The sequence below is a fragment of the Cornus florida genome, unplaced genomic scaffold (assembly GCF_030987335.1).
Source record: "Cornus florida cultivar Cherokee Brave unplaced genomic scaffold, ASM3098733v1 CherokeeBrave_3.0.0_Hap2_Chr08, whole genome shotgun sequence".
Classification (NCBI taxonomy): Eukaryota; Viridiplantae; Streptophyta; class Magnoliopsida; order Cornales; family Cornaceae; genus Cornus; species Cornus florida.
The window spans coordinates 60,761,335-60,779,952 of NW_026775578.1; the positions used below are offsets into that span (position 1 = coordinate 60,761,335).

Here is an 18,618-nt window from a genome sequence, read left to right on the forward strand (position 1 = left end):
TTACCCATGTTAATTATTTTATTCAAATTGTTTTGACTCATATTGAATCCTCTCAATTTATCTTGTTCAGATTTCAATTCAATTTCAAGATAGTCATTTTTCAAAGCGAGACATTCCTTCAAAGAGTTAACAACATTTACCTTATCTTCAAGAATGATGATCTGCTTCTCAAGCTCAGTGATGACAGACTTGCTTTCAACAGCCTTCCTTTTGCCTTCATCAATCTGTTTCTTTAGATCTTCATTCTCTCATTTTGCTTGGATAAGCTCATTTACTAGCTTATTGGCAGCCTGTTTGGTCTCTATAGTTTCTTTGACCATCTTCTTTAGTCTTTCATCGTCCTTTTCAGCCTCTTCAACTTTTTCATCATGAACTTCACTGTCTTCGTTATTTGAACTGTTAGAGTCAGATAAATTAACAACATGAGAACCCCTATCAAGAAAAGCGACATAAGAAAAATCATTAGTATCATCCCGGGGAGAATCACTATTGCTCAAAGTAGACTTTTCAACCATAGAAACTTTCATTGCTTTTCCTTTATTCCTATCCTTTTGTTCTTTCCTAGGACTAGGACAAACATTAGATGTGTGACCTTTGCTACCACAATTCCAGCAAGTAAATTCAGTTTCTTTTGATTCTTCTACTTTCTTCTCATTAAACCTAAACTTTGATGTTTTGTCAAAATTTTGAGGATTAGCCATGTTGCTATTCCTTTTCCTCTGTTGCCTTTCCAAAATCTGGCTGAATTGCCTAGACAAGAATGCAATATCATCTTCAGAATCATCATTCACAGAATGTTCAACCTGTTTAGATTTTAAAGCAAAATTTTTCTCCTTCTGATTTAAATCAAAATTCTGCATCTCAAAATTTTTTAATGAACCTAACATCTCATCAACTCGACAAGTAGTCAAATCCCAATGTTCAAAGATGGTTTCAACCCTAATCTGGAATCTTTTAGGTAAAGACCTTATGATTTTTTTACAGATTTTTTTATCACTAACTTTTTTTCCTAAGTGACGCAATTCAGAGATTATTTCAAGAAGACTAAAATAAAAATTAGAAAATGATTCATCTTCTTTCATCACAATGTTGCCAAATTTATGAGAAAGCAAATGTATTTTGGACAACTTCACTTCAAAGTTCCTTTATGAGCAACCCGTGTTGATAATCGTGCTACGCTAGCTGTCCAAGTGGCGCCACCTTTGAAAATAGGCACACCTGGCCAATACTTATTTGGCATGCCTCTGCCCCTGAAGGGACTAAGCGTTTGTCTGGCTATCATCAGTGCCGAGCGCTCGTCCGAAGCATTGAGCGCTCGCCCGGCAATCATCAGTGCCGAGCACTCGTCCGAAGCTCTCTACTCTTCCTCCCTTTCTTTTCGAGGTTGCTTCCTGCAAGCGTAACCTCGGGCATTTTTCTCTTCTCGAGCTCCCTTTTAACTGCAGGGACCTCGAGGCGCAGATCCAGGATAGAGCTCGTAGGGCCGAGAAGGCGGAACCCCGGGGGAGGCTCTTTCCTTATCTTCGATTGCGGGAATCTGAGTATCAGTGGTTAGGTGGCTGAGTTCTAAGGAATTGCCTTACTTCGAGGTCTACACAAGGGGGAGAGAATATTTAATACCCAATATCTGAGCTCGAGTAATAGAGACCACATAATATGTATTAAATGTATATCTCACAGAATGACCATTGGATAAAGAAAGAGCTACCATTGTAACCAGGGGTCCTTATCGAGCCAGAGTGACCACTGGATAAAGAGAGAGTTAGCTCTCATAACCAAGGGTCTTTATCCAAATGAAAGTAATATAAATAGGGCTTAACTCTCACCATTTAGGGGGGTGGAAAAATACAAAGGCACAACCATAACCATAAAGAATGGTCTTCTAGAACTCGAGCTACCATAGGGTGTTAAACAAATCTGCCTTCTATCTCTTAATCTCTTTTATGGAGAATCCCTTGTGCTAGCTTGGAGCTCCACGCAGCCTCTGATCTCAGCACCCCTGACAGACGTGGAATGATCTCCTCATATCATCACGAACTATCATCAACATTTGGCGACTTCACTGGGGAGGAGCATTCCATCAATGTCGAGCTTGCAAGAGATTGGCCCTCTATGGATATGGAAGAAGTTTTCTATGACCGGTGATTTTACTCCTAACTCATTTTCTTGTTGCTTGCTCTAGTTTCAAATTGACACACTCAGTCTTAAAATTTTTACTCCATTTATACTGATATACCATGTTATGTCATTTACATTCAACAATATGATATGCATGTCATGACTGTTGTACTATTCTGTATCTCTGAAAATCATTTGCTTTTTTATTTTATTGTTTGTTCACGCCGATTCATCAACTATTTCAGGCAAATTATCTGATTAAATATAATAATAATAATAATAATAATAATAATAATAATATATAAAATTCTTTTACTTCATCTCTGGGTAGATTGGTTCCTTGAGCTCTTGAGCGTTTCGTCATATATATTTACTTCACTCGGTGTAGGAGCTGTCTGTACCTTTGGTTTTTTTTTTTTTTCATATCTGATACATTAATAATTAACCCATCACTCCTATCTTTTGGTGAATGCCTCCCTCGCGAGATGATTCTTGCCTGACAGTATCTCAAATGAAATATTGTACCTTTTCTGTCATTATTATATTAGTGATTAAAATAAAAGCTAACATAGTTCCACCATTAGGTGATTAGAACAAGTTAATACCTCATGTGTTATTCAGGACCAGGATGGTGATGTTTTTCTAAATTTCAGTTTTGCATAACTCCAAGTAGTCAGCTTTCATGTGGCTGGGACTAGCTTTAGAAGGAATCATGAGATCGGTAAATCCCTTTTCATAGGGTAAAGAAAAGCCCAAGGCTGAGGCTAAATGTTTCAAATGTGGACGCATAGGCCACTATGCAAACAAGTGCAGGACTAAGGAGAAACTTAGTAGTCTTCACATAGAAGATGAACTAAGACTTCAATTAAGTAAATTGTTACTTAATACTAGTTCTTCTGAATCAGAATCATCGGCTGATTATAAGGATGTTGTTATGGAATTACAGTCTTCTTCTTCCTCTGAAGCAGAAGTTGAAAATCCAAAATGCTCCTGTAATCCCTCTCATGATGATTACTATAAGGCAATTGTTGAAATGAATGGGTTAAGCTTAAATGTTTTGACTTCGACTCAACAATCCTTATTGGATCTTATAGATCACATTCAAGATCCTCAACTCAAGATGAAAGTCTTTGAAATCGGTTCTGCTTTAGCAAGAACTACTGAGGATACTGATAATCCAGATTTTCTGCGAGCAGAAAATCATTACAGCATGAAAGAAGTTCTAAGTAGATTAGAACACCACGGACAGAATTCACGTCCTGCTAATCTCCCTGATCTCAGAATGGAGGTTAATCTTTTAAAAGAAGAAATTCGTCAGTTAAAGTCTCGTCAGACTAAGATAGACTGGAAATTACTCTTTTAAAAACAACATCTGTAACTGAAACTTCATCATCCCAGATTGAAGTTCCCTAATCCGAAAGCACGAATTATCTTCAACTCTTGAATCAAGTTACTTACCAAAAATGGTATATCTCTATCAATTTGGTAATTAATCAAGAGTACACTATCACGAATGCTATTGCCTTAGTTGATAGTGGTGCAGATATGAACTGTATACAGGAAGGATTGGTTCCTACTCAATATTTTGAGAAAACCACTCAAGATCTTACCAGTGCAAGTGGAGGAAAGATGCAGATTAAGTATAAACTTAATCATGTTTTCATTTGTAAAGAAGGTATTTGTTTACCATCTACTTTCTTACTTATCAGAAATATGGCACAACAAGTTATTTTGGGTACCCCCTTTTTAGCTTTAATCATGCCAATTGAGAAAATTGATTCTCATGGAATATGCTCTAATTTACATGGCCAGTCAATCACTTTTCAGTTTTTGACCCCACTAGTAAACAAGCATATCAATACTCTTAAAGATAATATTATCTTTAAGGAAAAGTAACTGAATTATTTGCAAAAGGAGGTATCCTCCTTAGCAATTCGTCAAAGATTGGTCCAACCCACTAAGCAACAGAAAATTGAGTTCATACGACAAAATTTTCTAAAGGAAATCTGTAGTGAGATTCCTAATGCTTTTTGGGCCAGAAAGAAGCATATTGTTTCTTTACCCTATGAAAAGGGATTTACCGATCTCATGATTCCTTCTAAAGCTAGTCCCAGCCATATGAAAGCTGACTACTTGGAGTTATGCAAAACTGAAATTCAGAAAAACATCACCATCCTGGTCCTGAATAACACAGTCCAAGCTACGATAAGCAATTAGCTTTGCCGGAACTGCATTAGAAATTGTCCAATGTTCAGGAAATGTTATTTCACTCCAAGGAATCATCCTTTTTGTGGCAACATTTGATGTGAACATATTGGTGTCCCATAACGCTGTTACTCCTTGAAAGTCTTTGCGTATGGCATTTGGACACATAGTATCAAGTACTTTGTAATGGATGCGATAAATAACACTTATCACTTCCGATCCAGGTAAATAATCATACCCATAGGTCTGAACACGAAGACTAACTGCCTCATGGATATTCTTATCTGTCAAAGATAAATTCAGACTAGGATAGACATTAAAATAAACCGGTCCATGACATAGACTGGTTTCCAGTGCACCCATCAAAGAGGGATGAAATTTCAGACATCGAGCATCCCTAAGGGTTGCTTGAATACAAGTATCCATACCTAACAAGGTTAAAGATTTAAAAGCAATTTGAATTAAACCTATATGGATGTACTTATATTTGTGCATGTGCCTCTGAAGGTCACGAGAAGACAACAATCTAATTATGGTGTCTTCAGTGCTTAACTGCATAGTTTGTTCCATGGTCTTGATAGTCCATAGATCAGTCATATTAAGCATTCCGATTTTGTAAATGCTCTTAGCACTTACTGGAGGGATAGTCCATCTGTTCAATTTATTTTGAACATTGGTCCATTCCACTAATTCAGTATTTTTTACCAATTCTGACTCCTGGTTTTCCTGTACTCCTGAAGAGGAGGAAGAAGATGGTTTTAACATGTCTGTTAATTATTGTTAATGCTTTAAGGTCTGCATAGTATAAATATTATAATATTATATAATGAACAGTAAGTTACTATTCTGTCGTCGTTCTGCTTAAGAGAGATTCTATTACTCGTCTGTCAACGATTTACTGGAAACAATACCCTATGCAGCAATTTAATGCAAAAAGCGGGCTAAACATTCCAACGCGACTTGTGGACGACCCATAATTGAATCTGGGATAAACATAAGTTAGACAGAAAAGTAGGCTTATTGTTTATTACATAATTACGATAATAATCATGCTACCAGTACCTAATAAGCATTAACAATAAAAAGTTAAGCCCTCATGGCTCTGATACCAAAAAGGGTTTGGATCGGGTTTTAGAGAGATCTAACAATTATCACAGGAATATAATAATAATTTTACAAAATAAGAAACTGAAACTTAAAGACTTACAGAAAACTTTCTTCTTTATTGAACTTCCAAACTAGTACAGAGAGAAATGTTACAAGAGGAAGAAAGGAAAATTAAAAGATACATTAAAGGGAAACTTTGCCCTCTATTTATATATGAAATGGACTTGAAATTAACATTTTGAAGTTCGCATAGTGCATAGGATCGTGTGTTTGAATAATGCAGTCGGTCGGCCCACCACTAAGTGCTGTCTCCTTATCTGATGGAAAGTAGACATCTGATTAAGGAATTACTGTAGAATCAAAGACTTTTGGGAAAAGTTCTTTGTCTTCTTCTGTCGGCAGGATAAGAGGAATCTTTACTTTTTGGGTGGATTCATCTTGTCCATCAAGTGGCTGGTGAGGGAGTCCCAATAGTCGGCTACTGTAGGCTCATCTTCAGAAATAAGATCTTCATTGGGATCTTGTGCATAACTAGCTAGACAGGAAAACTGATTACCTTCTTGATTGGTCTGGCTAGAGACTGACACCATGGATGCATCATCTCGTACTGTAGGTGTGGAGGAATCAAAGGATTTAACAAATTTGGTCATCATAAAATCCATGCATTTAACCATTAAATCTGCTTCGGTAATTAATGGTTGTTGCTTTCTGATCATATCTTTAACAAGTTCAAATGGGTTAAAGATTTCGGGTTCTGGAATAGTTAACTTTGGAACCTTATCCATGTATTCCAGTGTTTTCTTTCTGATATGATGGAGGAGGGCTTGGATAGGGTCTTGAGTCATGCCGGACCATCATCGGTAATAAAAGATCCTCTGAAGGACTGGTAACTTGTCAGTGGTATAACCACATTGGAAATCCCATTTCCAAATCCAAGGGATTCCAAATTCAGTAAAGAACAATAGGGTGGATTTCCCTACAGGAATATTATCATGTCCCCGTAATTGAGGATGAAATTGTTGCCATGGCAAGTATAATTACCGAATTGATTCTGGCAAAATATCCAGATCAGGGCCAAATATAGCCCACCAGGGTATAACCCAGTTTGGGAAATCAGCCTTAACTGATTGGGGCATATCTTGAAGAACCAAGAATGCTTATGTTTCGAATTTTGATAAAAGAACGAATATGTCCAAGCTGAGATATAATCCCAATAATTGTAACTGTGACCATATGATATTTTCCTTGGCAAATTAGGATTTAATCCCCAGTCACTAGGCCGTATAAGCCTCTTAAAGATAGCTTTACTATAAGTAAGAGGACTATCTTTGGAATTCGGAAATTTCTTCGTGTGGTTGATCTCCACAGAGGAAGTTTCAGTAAGAATGGCTTCATAGATATATCTATGGCGACCATCCGGTGCAGCATATTGTTGAGTTTGGAAATATCTGGATTTCACTTCCCAAGGATCTGGCATCCATTGCTCATCTTGAGAATCCAGTACCAATACTGTCTGAATATACCTTTGATTAGGTATCCATGGAGTTTCTTGTTCAAGAACCTCTTTCATGGTTGGTTTCTGTTGTTTCTGTTGTGTACTGCTGTTTCCTTTAGAAGGTGTGTTGAGCAGATCAGCAACATGATCCAAATATAGAAATTGATCATCATTTAGTGGTATAGTCACTTTGGCCTTAGCCTTGTTTTTGCCACGAGCCTTTAGAATATTACCCCGGCCCTGCCCATGGGTGGGCTGATTCATGAACCCTGCAAAAATTCACGAGTTAGAAAATCGGGTAAAGAATTAGAACTGCCTTTAATATATTCAATAGAAAAATCAAAAGCAGATAAATCAGCTTGCCAACCAGCAAATATCTATTTGGAAACTAAATTCTTTACATCTTTTTCCAGTACTTGTTTAGCAGCACTACAATCAATGCGTAACAAGAATTTCTGATTGATTAAATCATCTTGGAATTTATAAATGCATTTAACCAAAGAAAGAATTTCTTTTTTGATGGTTGAATAATTTAGTTGTGCATTTTTCCAAGTTCCTGAAGTGAAGCGAACAAGCTCCTCAGTTCCTGTATTTGGATTCTTTTGCTTAAGAATACCACTATATCCAATATTGGATGCATCTGTTTCCACAATTTTGAACCATGAAGAATTGGCTAGAGCTAAGCAAGGAATTTGTTTTGCTCTGAGTTTAATCTTCTGGACGGCCTTGGTGTGTTCCAAAGTCCATGGGGAAGGAGATTTCCTTAACCTGGTGTACAAAATTGCTGTATCCTGTGCAAGATCTCTGTAGTGATTTCAAACTACCAAGAAATCTCTGAAGTTGAGTTTTATCTTTAATTTCATCTGGAAATTTAGAAGCAAACTCAATACTGCGATCAATAGGTCTAATTTTCCCATCACAAATTTCATGACCAAGAAATCTGACCTTAGTTAAAAACAGTTTTAGTTTAGGAGCAGAAACTACTAAACTACTTCGGTAAATAACATCTTTGAAAATTTTCAAGTGTTTATAATGCTGATCGATTGATTTTGAAAATATGAGAATATCATCAATATAAACAACAGAAAATTCAGTAAAAGGATTAAATATGTCATTCAAAATATGTTGAAATTCTAAAGGGACATTTTTTAATCCAAATGGCATTACTGTCCATTCATATTGTCCAAAAGGTACGCAAAAAGCTGTTTTGTACCTGTCCTCCTCTGCAATCTGTACCTGGTAATATCCAGATTTAAGATCAAATTTAGAAAATATTACAGCAGATTGTAACCTATCTAAAAGATCTTTGATGTTGGGAATTGGATATCGGATCCAACTCAAAGCAAGATTGAGTGGTCGATAATCAATAACCAATCGAGGAATTCCTTTCTTTTTCAGCATTTTTATTGATATAAAAAGCTCTGCAATTCCATGGGGAGTGGCTGTCAGTGACAAGCTTCTTTGCCATTAAAGAGCTAATTTCAGTTTTGCATACCTTCAAGTAGTCAGCTTTCATGTGGCTGTGACTAGCTTTAGAAGGAATCATGAGATCGGTAAATCCCTTTTCATAGGGTAAAGAAACAATATGCTTCTTTCTGGCCCAAAAAGTATTAGGAATCTCACTACAAATTTCCTTTAGAAAATTTTGGTATCAGAGCCACGAAGGCTTAACTTTTTATTGTTAATGCTTTTTAGGTACCGGTAACATGATTATTATCTGAAAATAAATTTTTATTCTTTTATTATTATTCTACAGCTTTTGCTGAACTATTAAATTTTTTATTTATTATTTTTTTCCTTTCACCATTTATACACCTGACTCTATTTATTTTTTAATTTAAGCTTTCTGTTACTGTATTGGTAATATATATATATATATATATATATACACACTATATAGATAATGATTGACCTGACTTTACACAGCAACAGTGCATGTCACATATGTCTACAAAATGATGACGTTGTATTCTTGAGCTCAGAAAAGTTAACCCTCAATTTCTTTATTTTTGTCAAATCTTGTCCCAGTTTACTCTTTCCAAAGCACCAACATTTTTGTTACTATTACTAGTGAGTTGTCAAATCTTTACGTCTTCTCAACTCTTTTTCACCGACATTGTTTACTTTTACTATGAAAACTTATTCTGACCTCATCTTTTTAAGTCTATACCCTATACTAAAGTGCGATGATATACTATCACAATATATAATCCTATTTAAATAATAACAATAATTCTAGTGTTCCAGGATCACCGTCCTTCGTAGCAGTTTTACACCTAGCTCGAGATTGCTTTGGGCCAACACTTTGTCATGGCTTAAGCACAGTTATCAGTCGTTTCAACAAAAGTAGTAATGATGATAGTTAGTGTTGCCAACGTTGTCAATGACTTGAGGACTCGCAAGTCCTCCCTATTTATTTATTTGTTATCCTTCTCCCGTGCTCGGGTCCCTTTGTGTCACACTTTCGTTTCTCACTCAAAGTCTTCCCTCTTGCTCAAGCCTGTCATCGTACTTATTGAAAATTCCCTGCGATGCCAAGTGAGCTTCCATTTTCTTGGGCAACATCGTCTGACCTCCCTTGAACTCGAACTTGGTATGCTTATGAACTCTCGAAGAATGTCGTCCAACTCCCTTCGAATCCGAGCCCTATACCTTTTTTAACCCTCGATCGTCTAACTCGTTTGCAAACTCTAACCTAAAACTTGGCTCGTCTTTGAGGTTCCCATTCCTTTTGAACTCAACATTGGTATGTCTTCGAACTCTAAAGAACGCCGGTCAAACTCTTTCAAACACTAGCTTTGTACCTCTTCGTACCCTCAAACATCACCACCCACCTATATCGACCTCCACCTAATTTTTATTTATTTTTGGGTAGCGGTCATTCACTTCTTCATCTTTGAATTTTCGAGCAATCACAACTTTTGGTAATCTTTTGCCTTTCAAAAAAAAAACTTTTGATTATCTTTTTTCCAGAGCACTCAACAACTATCCTCTCTATATATGCATTCCATGTCGTCGCGGGAAGCGTCGTAACAAATCAAAAATACAAGAGACCCCTCAAGAGTCGAGTCTTAAAATGTTGGTCCATCCTCACTAGAACTGGGTCACTTTAAGCTTTCACCTATATATTAACCCCTCTTTCGACCCATTAATCTCTGGAGACCTCTGCACGAGGTTGCTTGACCTAAAAAAAAAATCTCTTCCTATAAAGGCTCGAGCAATGCTTCTGATTAACATTTTGTCGTAGCTCGCGTGCTATTTCTGGTCAACTCGTGCTGCTCGAGCACCGCGACTAGCACTTCCTGGAGCACCGTTTCAAAAAAATAGTAGTATTTTTCTTTCATAAAATAATCCTGGGAGCATTTACCAACTTTTTTTTTAAAGTATATATATATATATATATATGTAAAATTTCTCCTTAGTACGATCTCACCACAAACAACTTTATTTATTTATTTTGATTTTTATTTGTTTTGGGTCACTTGAGATGTGGATATTCCCTTTGAAATAGCCACAGTCCTTTCGCTTCATGGTCCTCTCATCGCGCTCGAGATCTCCTCCGCATTCAAGCTCATCCATCCCTTGTACCTAGGATATTTTCTTGTGCATATATAGTTCATTTCGATCACTACGGTTAGAGCATCCACTGATGGAGTAGTATATCTGAAGTTGGAAGTGGCATGTGATGTGCCTCTAAAGTTTGAAATTTATTGCTTCATTACGGTGATCTTGTTCTAAACTCACCTCTTATTATTTGTTTGCGTCTCCTTCTTTTTAGACGCACCTTTTAACTTGACATGGAATATTAACTTGTTTTTGGTGACACTAGCAGCAAGATTTTATTTTTTTGTATAACATCGTTTTGTTCTGTATTTTCTTTAGTCTATATGATTCCACTGCTACAAGCTCTCTTCCATGAGTTCACGAAGATTACCCCTTCGGATGAACTAGTTTTCATAAACTCATCTTTGCAAAGCTAATATTTCTTAATGAGCTTACCTCGAGGAGCTCATGCACTTTCGCAAAAATTTCTAGACTTTGCAAAATTGATTTTTCTCACTAGGTTCCCTCGAGGAGCTCATCTTTCTCACCATTATTTATTGTGCATATTTTTATAATAATGTACACAGGTATAACACAATTTTGCATTAGCACATGCACGTGGACTTATATTGTCAAACTCAAAAGGGAATAGCCTTTTTCTTCACTGACGTCTCTATAATGGTTGACTTGGACTCTATATTTTGCATATGCAAGTATATTTCCTACTGCACCTTCCCAAAAAAAAACACAACAAAGTATATATCCTACTATATATATATATATATAATGTGCTATTATTGCACCCAGGTAGCCTGTTTTTCTACTAGCCTACAAGTAGAACATCTTTCTATAGAACAGCCTTCTATGGTACTTTATTGAGAAGACCCACGTGCTATAGTCTACCTATTGCTACAACATAAAAAAAAAAAAAACAGTGCATGTACTGACAGTGGTTTTCTGGGCTAACTCTTGTAAGAGTATTATTGGTTTTTTCCCCTTTCCCATCTTATGAGCCACGAAGCATGTATATGTAAGTACATACATAACACATCTGTTGCATACCTCGACACATCTATTGTATTTCTATAATATTACCAATCACAACGAAGTCATTGGAACATTATATGTACTCACATCTTATTTTCACAAAATTGCACAATTTTACTATTTACTATATGTATCACAACATACAATAATAAATATTTGATTTATGTACCTAACAATGCATTAGCTTTATTGTACTCCGTATCATAATTTATTAGTAACTGATAACATCATAACACATTTGGTAAGCAGCCCTTAGCGGCTCGAGTACCTGTAATTTTATTATCCCTATTGACATATATATGTATGAGTTGGTTTATTGCATTTATTACTTAACTTTCTATATATATATATATGTATATATTTTAGGTGACTCTCCTTGTTATAATTTCCTTAAGTGGTCTAGTCACTCACTATCAACTTTTTTTTTTTTTTTTTTAATTTAATTTATTTATTTTTGGTCACTTAAACTTGGAACCTTCTATGCCTGGTACTTTATCTTCTAAGTAACACTTTGCGAATTAGAGTCATGCCTCGTGCTATGCTCTCTTTGTTCTCGGTCCTGGGTCCTTCATGCTCAAAATTTCCAAATCTTAGGGTTCCTCAGCGCAATCCTTTATCACAAATTTCAAGTCCTTGCCACAACTTCGGGGTTATCTAAAGAGTGATCCCCTCCATGAGGTTCACAAATTTAATCTTCTGATGAGCTTCCTCCCCCTAAGCTCACTTCCACAAAAGTTGACCTCTTTAATGGGCTCCCCTCACTTAGCTTGCGTACTTTCATTTTCTCTTAGGATAATTTTATCTTTTTTGTTTGCTAGAAGTCGTTGCGCCAACACTTCTACTAGACAGGGGGGCAGGGGAGTAAGTCATATTTTGTATTGTCTTAGAATATATATATATATATATATCCTTGAGGGACTTGTTAAAAAAAATTATTATTATTTTATTATTATGAGATCAAAATTTCTCCTTTGAGTAGGGTGTTTGATTACCCTTGTTTTCCTTTTCCATGCTCGATCTTCACCATCAACATTTTTTAAGAAAGTACGTTTGATCAGGACTAGCATGCACCTCTTAAAATACATCTCTCACTCGAGTACCCCTTATAACTCGAATGCAACTTCAAAGCGACACCTTCTCTCTCGATGCCTCTGCATCTTAGGACAACATCTCTCACAACTTCCCTACCTTGGGTCAGCATTGCACGACATATCTAATGCGTCTCAATATTTATACTCAATCCCTTTTATTTTATTTATTTCGACTAACTGATAGTTACGTTTTTCTTTTATTATTATTATTATTATTGTTATTATTATTATTACTGGTGTTGTAGTTGTTCGTTATGTCATATTTCTATTATTACACCATAATGCTTTTAACCTTGATAAATCGATCTCTTCACTGTTGAGTTGAAATTAAGAGGTACAATTATCAATTCATTTTGTTTATATATATACACACATTCTAGTTACCATTACTGTTATAAAAAACTGCATCTCGCACTATTTCATGACTTTACTAGGCGATGCAAATTACACCACATAGCCTGAATTGGAAACAAGATAGAATTATTTTATTAATTATTATATTCTATTACAACCTGTTTTCTAACAATATGATTTTTTTGTGCGAGGAACATCTCAACTTGGATAAAATATACTTAGTACATTGACTTGGGGTGCGCCTATCTATAACAAAGGCCGAAGCTCCATGGGATCCCCACGCTATCAAGAGGGAACTTTAAACACACATAAGTCTCCATGGGGTGCACCTATTTATGTATATAAATAATAATTGATAACTGAGCATTGATAAGTCTCGGTTCTGGCTAAAAGAATATAAAAAAAAAAGAAAAAAAAGAATGAGGAGTTCCTCTCTACGGATAAACCTCAATGAGTTGTCTGAGATCCTTTCTATGAATATTTTCTTTTTACTTCCAGTCTTTTGCTCGAGTTCCCTCTTCGCGACCTCGAGCAGGGAGTAAAATGTTGATAATCGCACCACGCTAGCTATCCAAGTGGTGCCATCTCTGAAAATAAGTACACCTGGCCAGTACTTATCTGGCGTGCTCCTGAAAAATGTTGATTGTTGATATATGTGCCACGACGTCTGCTGGAGTGACACCATCTCTGAAAATAAGCACACCTGGTCAGTACTTATCTGGTGTGCTCCTGAAAGGACTAAGTATACTCGAGCTACTCGTCCTATAACTGAACTCACTGGCCGAGGAAGGGGTCGATACCCTTCCTCCCTTGTGGACGCACCCCGCTCCAGTCGAATGGGCCCCTCCTCCCCTCTTTTCCAATGTTACTTCTTGCAGGCGTAACCTCGGGCATTTTTTCTCTCGAGCTCTCTGTAACTGTGAGGACCTCGAGACGCAGAGCTAGGTTAGCTCACATTTATGAAGCTGACTTTTCTATTGAGCTCCCCTCAGTCTTTTGCTCGAGCTCCCTCATCGCGACCTCGAGCAGGGGGGCAAAATGTTGATAATCGTGCCACGCTAGCTGTCCAAGTGGTGCCACCTCTGAAAATAGGCACACCTGGCCAATACTTATTTGGCATGCCTTTGCCCCTGAAGGGACTAAGCATTCGTCCGGCAATCATCAGTGCCGAGTGCTCGTCCAAAGCATCGAGCGCTCGCCTGGCAATCATCAGTGCCGAGCGCTCGTCCGAAGCTCGCTACTCTTCCTCCCTTTCTTTCCGAGGTTGCTTCCTGCAAGCACAACCTCGGACATTTTTCTCTTCTCGAGCTCCCTTTTAACTACAGGGACCTCGAGGTGCAGATCCAGGATAAAGCTCGCGGGGTTGAGAAGGCGGAACCCTGGGGGAGGCTCTTTCCCTATCTTCGATTGCGGGAATCTGAGTATCAGTTGTTAGGTGGCTGAGTTCCAAAGAATCGCCTCACTTCGAGGTCTACACAAGGGGGAGAGAATATTTAATACCCAACATCTAAGCTCGAGTAATAGAAACCACATAATATTTATTAAATATATATCTCACAGAATGACCATTGGATAAATAAAGAGCTACCATTGTAAACAGGGGTCCTTACCTAGCCAGAGTGACCACTGGATAAAGAGAGAGTTAGCTCTCATAACCAAGGGTCTTTAGCCAAATGAAAATAGTATAAATAGGGCTTAACTCTCACCATTTAGGGGGGGGGGGGGGGTGGAAAAATACAAAGGCACAACTATAACCATAAAGAATGGTCTTCTAGAGCTTGAGCTACCATAGGGTGTTAAGCAAATTTGCCTTCTCTCTCTTAATCTCTTTTATGGAGAATCCCTTGTGCTAGCTTGGAGCTCCACTTAGTCTCTGATCTCAGCACCCCCGATAGACGTGGATTGATCTACACATATCATCACGAACTATCATCAACAACCTGCAAAATATCCCAAGCTTCTTTAGCAGTTTTTCAATCAGAAATTCTAACATATTCAGATGGAACAACATAATTAATAATTGAATATAAAACTTTGCCATTAGCATCATTAAGCTCAGTTTCAATAGCAGTAAAAGAAAAAGTATCTTTTAATTCTTTGACTATTCTACCATCCATAGTTGTATCTACTGTAGGAGGTGTATAACCAGATTCAACTATTGCCCAAGTTTTACCATCAAAATTTTGCAAATAAGCTCTCATTTTTTATTTTCAAAAATTGTAATTATCTCCTTCAAATAAAAAACCCCGTTGATTAAAACCACTTTCTTTTAATGCATAAGACATGTTTAAAACAATTTTTGAAAGCACAACTAAACTTTCCAACAATGATCAACTCAATGTGTAGAGATTGGCTCTAATACCAATTTGTGAGTCATACGCAGCGGAATGTATTTCAGGAAAGTTTTAGATTTTATAAAATAGATGTGTGTCGTTATCAACTTTACTTATTTTAGCAATTAAACAGTAATCACATGCAGATAAAATAAAGCAAAATAAAGTTAGAGATGACATCAGGATTTTAGTGAGGAAACCTCAGTTGATAAAATACGTCAACTGTTATAGGAAAAACCTCGTGGAATTGTGCAGTCCAAAGTAAACCAATCCACTATATTTGAAACAAAGTATACCAAACTTTGACTATGGCTCACACTCTATCGTTCTATCCAACACAACTGCTGACGATCCTCTGGCTTTGCAACTCCCCGTCTAACAACAACTTGACCTCAGGCTTACACTTGATATTTGTAGAAGAGTAGTAGGTAGATCAGATAGCACTCTACGAATGCTCCAACCCTTCCAAATTGTGACTGCGTTTACTTCTGTTCTTCAACTGTCTCAATGATGTAGACGAAGATCTGTTTCGTCTGATCGATGTTAATACGATTGTATGATCACGATCAGGATTCGAACTTCACAACTCTAACCTAACTAGGTGAATATGTGTATGTTCTACGAAGACACCAGAAAAATCAACTTTGATTTTCTGATAATGATAAACTTGCTAAGGCTTTGTATGATATATGAATAATGATTAAAAACAGTAAATAAACCAATGTATATGACATGGTTTATATAGATAATAGAATGACCTAATTCTTCTAAAAATAAGGAAAAATTCGTACATAGGATTTGGTACAATTCTAAACGAACTGGGAAACAATTTAGGATAAGGAAACTGAAGTTGTATTGTAAACAAGACATCTTGAACTGGTTCAAAGAGGCTGAACCGGTTCAAGTTTGGCAGAGAATTTTCGAAGCCAAACTTGAGCATCTTGAACCGGTTCAGAGGGGCTGAACTGGTTCAAAGGGGTTGAACCGGTTCAAGGTTGGCAGATCTGAATTTTTTGATTTCTTTAGCCTAGATTAATTCTACGGTAAGTTCCAACCAAAATGGTAAGTGTAGAATGTGTCCAATTTTGTTTAAAATCCTTCCTAAAGTGGTGTTCTTACATTATTCTTCAAAAATCTTCGAGTATGGTAAGTTTGAACACCTTCCTAGTTCTGTAGTCCCTGTCGAACTTGATAACTTGTAGAACAAGTAATTTGAATTACAACTCAACTTGGACTTGTTATGTCTACGATAATTGCCAAAAATAAATTAATATCTCATCGTATGTACATGCATGTATATAATATGCTGAAACTTTTTAATTTGTTTTTAAACGTAGATAGTGTCTAACGGGGAGTACAGAAGTGTTCAACACAGGGTGGTGGCCAACTCCTCTAAGGAGCCTCGTATCTCTATCGTCATGTTTTTCAACCTTACCAAGTGGAAAGAACCTGGCTACTATGGACCTCTATCAGAATTGTTGACGCCGGGGAAACCAGCTATATACCGCAATTTCACCACTCAAGAGTTCATTGAAAACTTCTACAGCAAAGGAATTGATACCAAATCTCTAATAGACAAAATCACAATATGAACTAATTTTATATATATATATATATATATATATATCAATCAGTGACCATGTGTAACAGACTCCATATATGTATATGTTTTCTTTACCTTTTTTTTTTTTTTTTAAATGTTATTTCGGTATCCATTGTATGTGATCCCCAACTGCAGCTATATTAATAGTTATTTGTAGAATAACTTTGATCAACAGCTCAGTACATGTGTGCTTAAGGTCTTATTCGATATCTTATTTAATATATATATATTCAATATATATGGTTGATAAAACTTTATGCACATTGTTTAATTGGAGATGAATGCCATACTCAGCTGCATTGAATTGGTACAACTTTGTATTGCACATTGACCAAATATTGATGAGAAATGATAGACATGAGAGCATCAATTTTCAAATTGCTCATGGACGAAACATAGCAATATATAACATACTAATAATGATACATTAGGTGGAGGTTAAACAAAAATGCAAACATTTGCATAATTCTTGTTGGCACATCACATTAAAATATATATATACATATAAAATAAAAAAAGAAAAAAAGAGAGGTGAAGAAGAAGTGGGCCATACCCACAACACCCACAAAACATAAGCATGCATTTTCTCGCCTTTTGTAGCTCCTATAATTTTTTTCTAATGATTGTGCATATGAATAATGAAGATCAGCATGAAGAACAACAGGAGATCATCGATGGCGCTCGCCCTCACATTAAATCAAGCAAAATAAAAATTGATTACACCATTTCTGGTACGATTGGATGTTGTGATGGAAATACTAAATAATGATGTCCGAGGAATAAAACACAAAAATTATCAAAGAACAAATTAATCACACAACATAAACTTAGTTAATTTACTCAGAAGATTGTGTTAGTAGATTTAAATATTAATTTATATTCTGACCAACGGTTTAAAATTTTAGAACAGAGAGTTCTTAACAAACCTTTCAAGACAATTAAGCATAGATTTATTCTGCATTACAAGAATGAGTAAATATATATATTGTGTAAGAATTTTTGGGCTTCCATTGATTAACGTTATTAAAATCCGGATTGATGATTGAAACCATATACATGATTATCGGATACCCTATTAAGGTGATTATAAATTATTGGGTTATGGTATACTTTAATCACATGTAATCATGTGTTATGAGATATGGATAAGAATATAAATATATATTAGTATTATATATGGTTATCTATAATGCGATAAACATAACTCACGTTACGTTAAGTTTGTTATTATTTGATAAGGATCCCTTGATGGGAGGGATTTTATCAGATATGTTATAGATATTGTTTGGTCCTCACTCTCACATATACGTTTAATTCAGTTTAGTCTAGCCCCATTGAATAGACGTCTAAGCAAAAGTGGAGAGGGTGGAAGATCAAGCAAAACGTTTTTTTTGCAGATCTTGTAAGTTGTTCTACTTTTCGGTGCGTAATAGCTTCCGCAGGTATTTATTGTTACATGCTGTTAATTATTATATTGTTGTGTTTTAAGCATGTGTATGGTTTCCTAAATTCTATTTTCATATTGAACAATGATAATTTAGAGGAAAAAAATGATAATTCAAATCTATAACACTAATGAGTTTTTGTTTTCTGAAAACTGTCCTGTAGTTTTCTCAACCAAGCAGATTTTTAAATTAAAAAACCTGAAAACTGTTCTCTGTTTTCGTTCTGTCAAAACAGTTTTTGAAAACAATTTTGAGAGAACAAAACCAAGCAAGGCCT

The 18,618-nt window shown here is 36.2% G+C and overlaps 1 protein-coding gene across 1 annotated transcript; it reads left to right on the forward strand.

The window, feature by feature from the left end:
• The first annotated feature begins 917 nt into the window (after positions 1 to 917).
• On the forward strand, positions 918 to 16,885 carry LOC132270367 (codeine O-demethylase-like). Its single transcript, XM_059771544.1, has 5 exons — positions 918 to 958; positions 1,446 to 1,550; positions 1,965 to 2,141; positions 3,010 to 3,139; positions 16,631 to 16,885. The coding sequence occupies exons 1-5, from the start codon at positions 918 to 920 to the stop codon at positions 16,883 to 16,885; spliced, it is 708 nt and encodes a 235-aa protein (XP_059627527.1).
• The last annotated feature ends 1,733 nt before the right edge of the window (positions 16,886 to 18,618 follow it).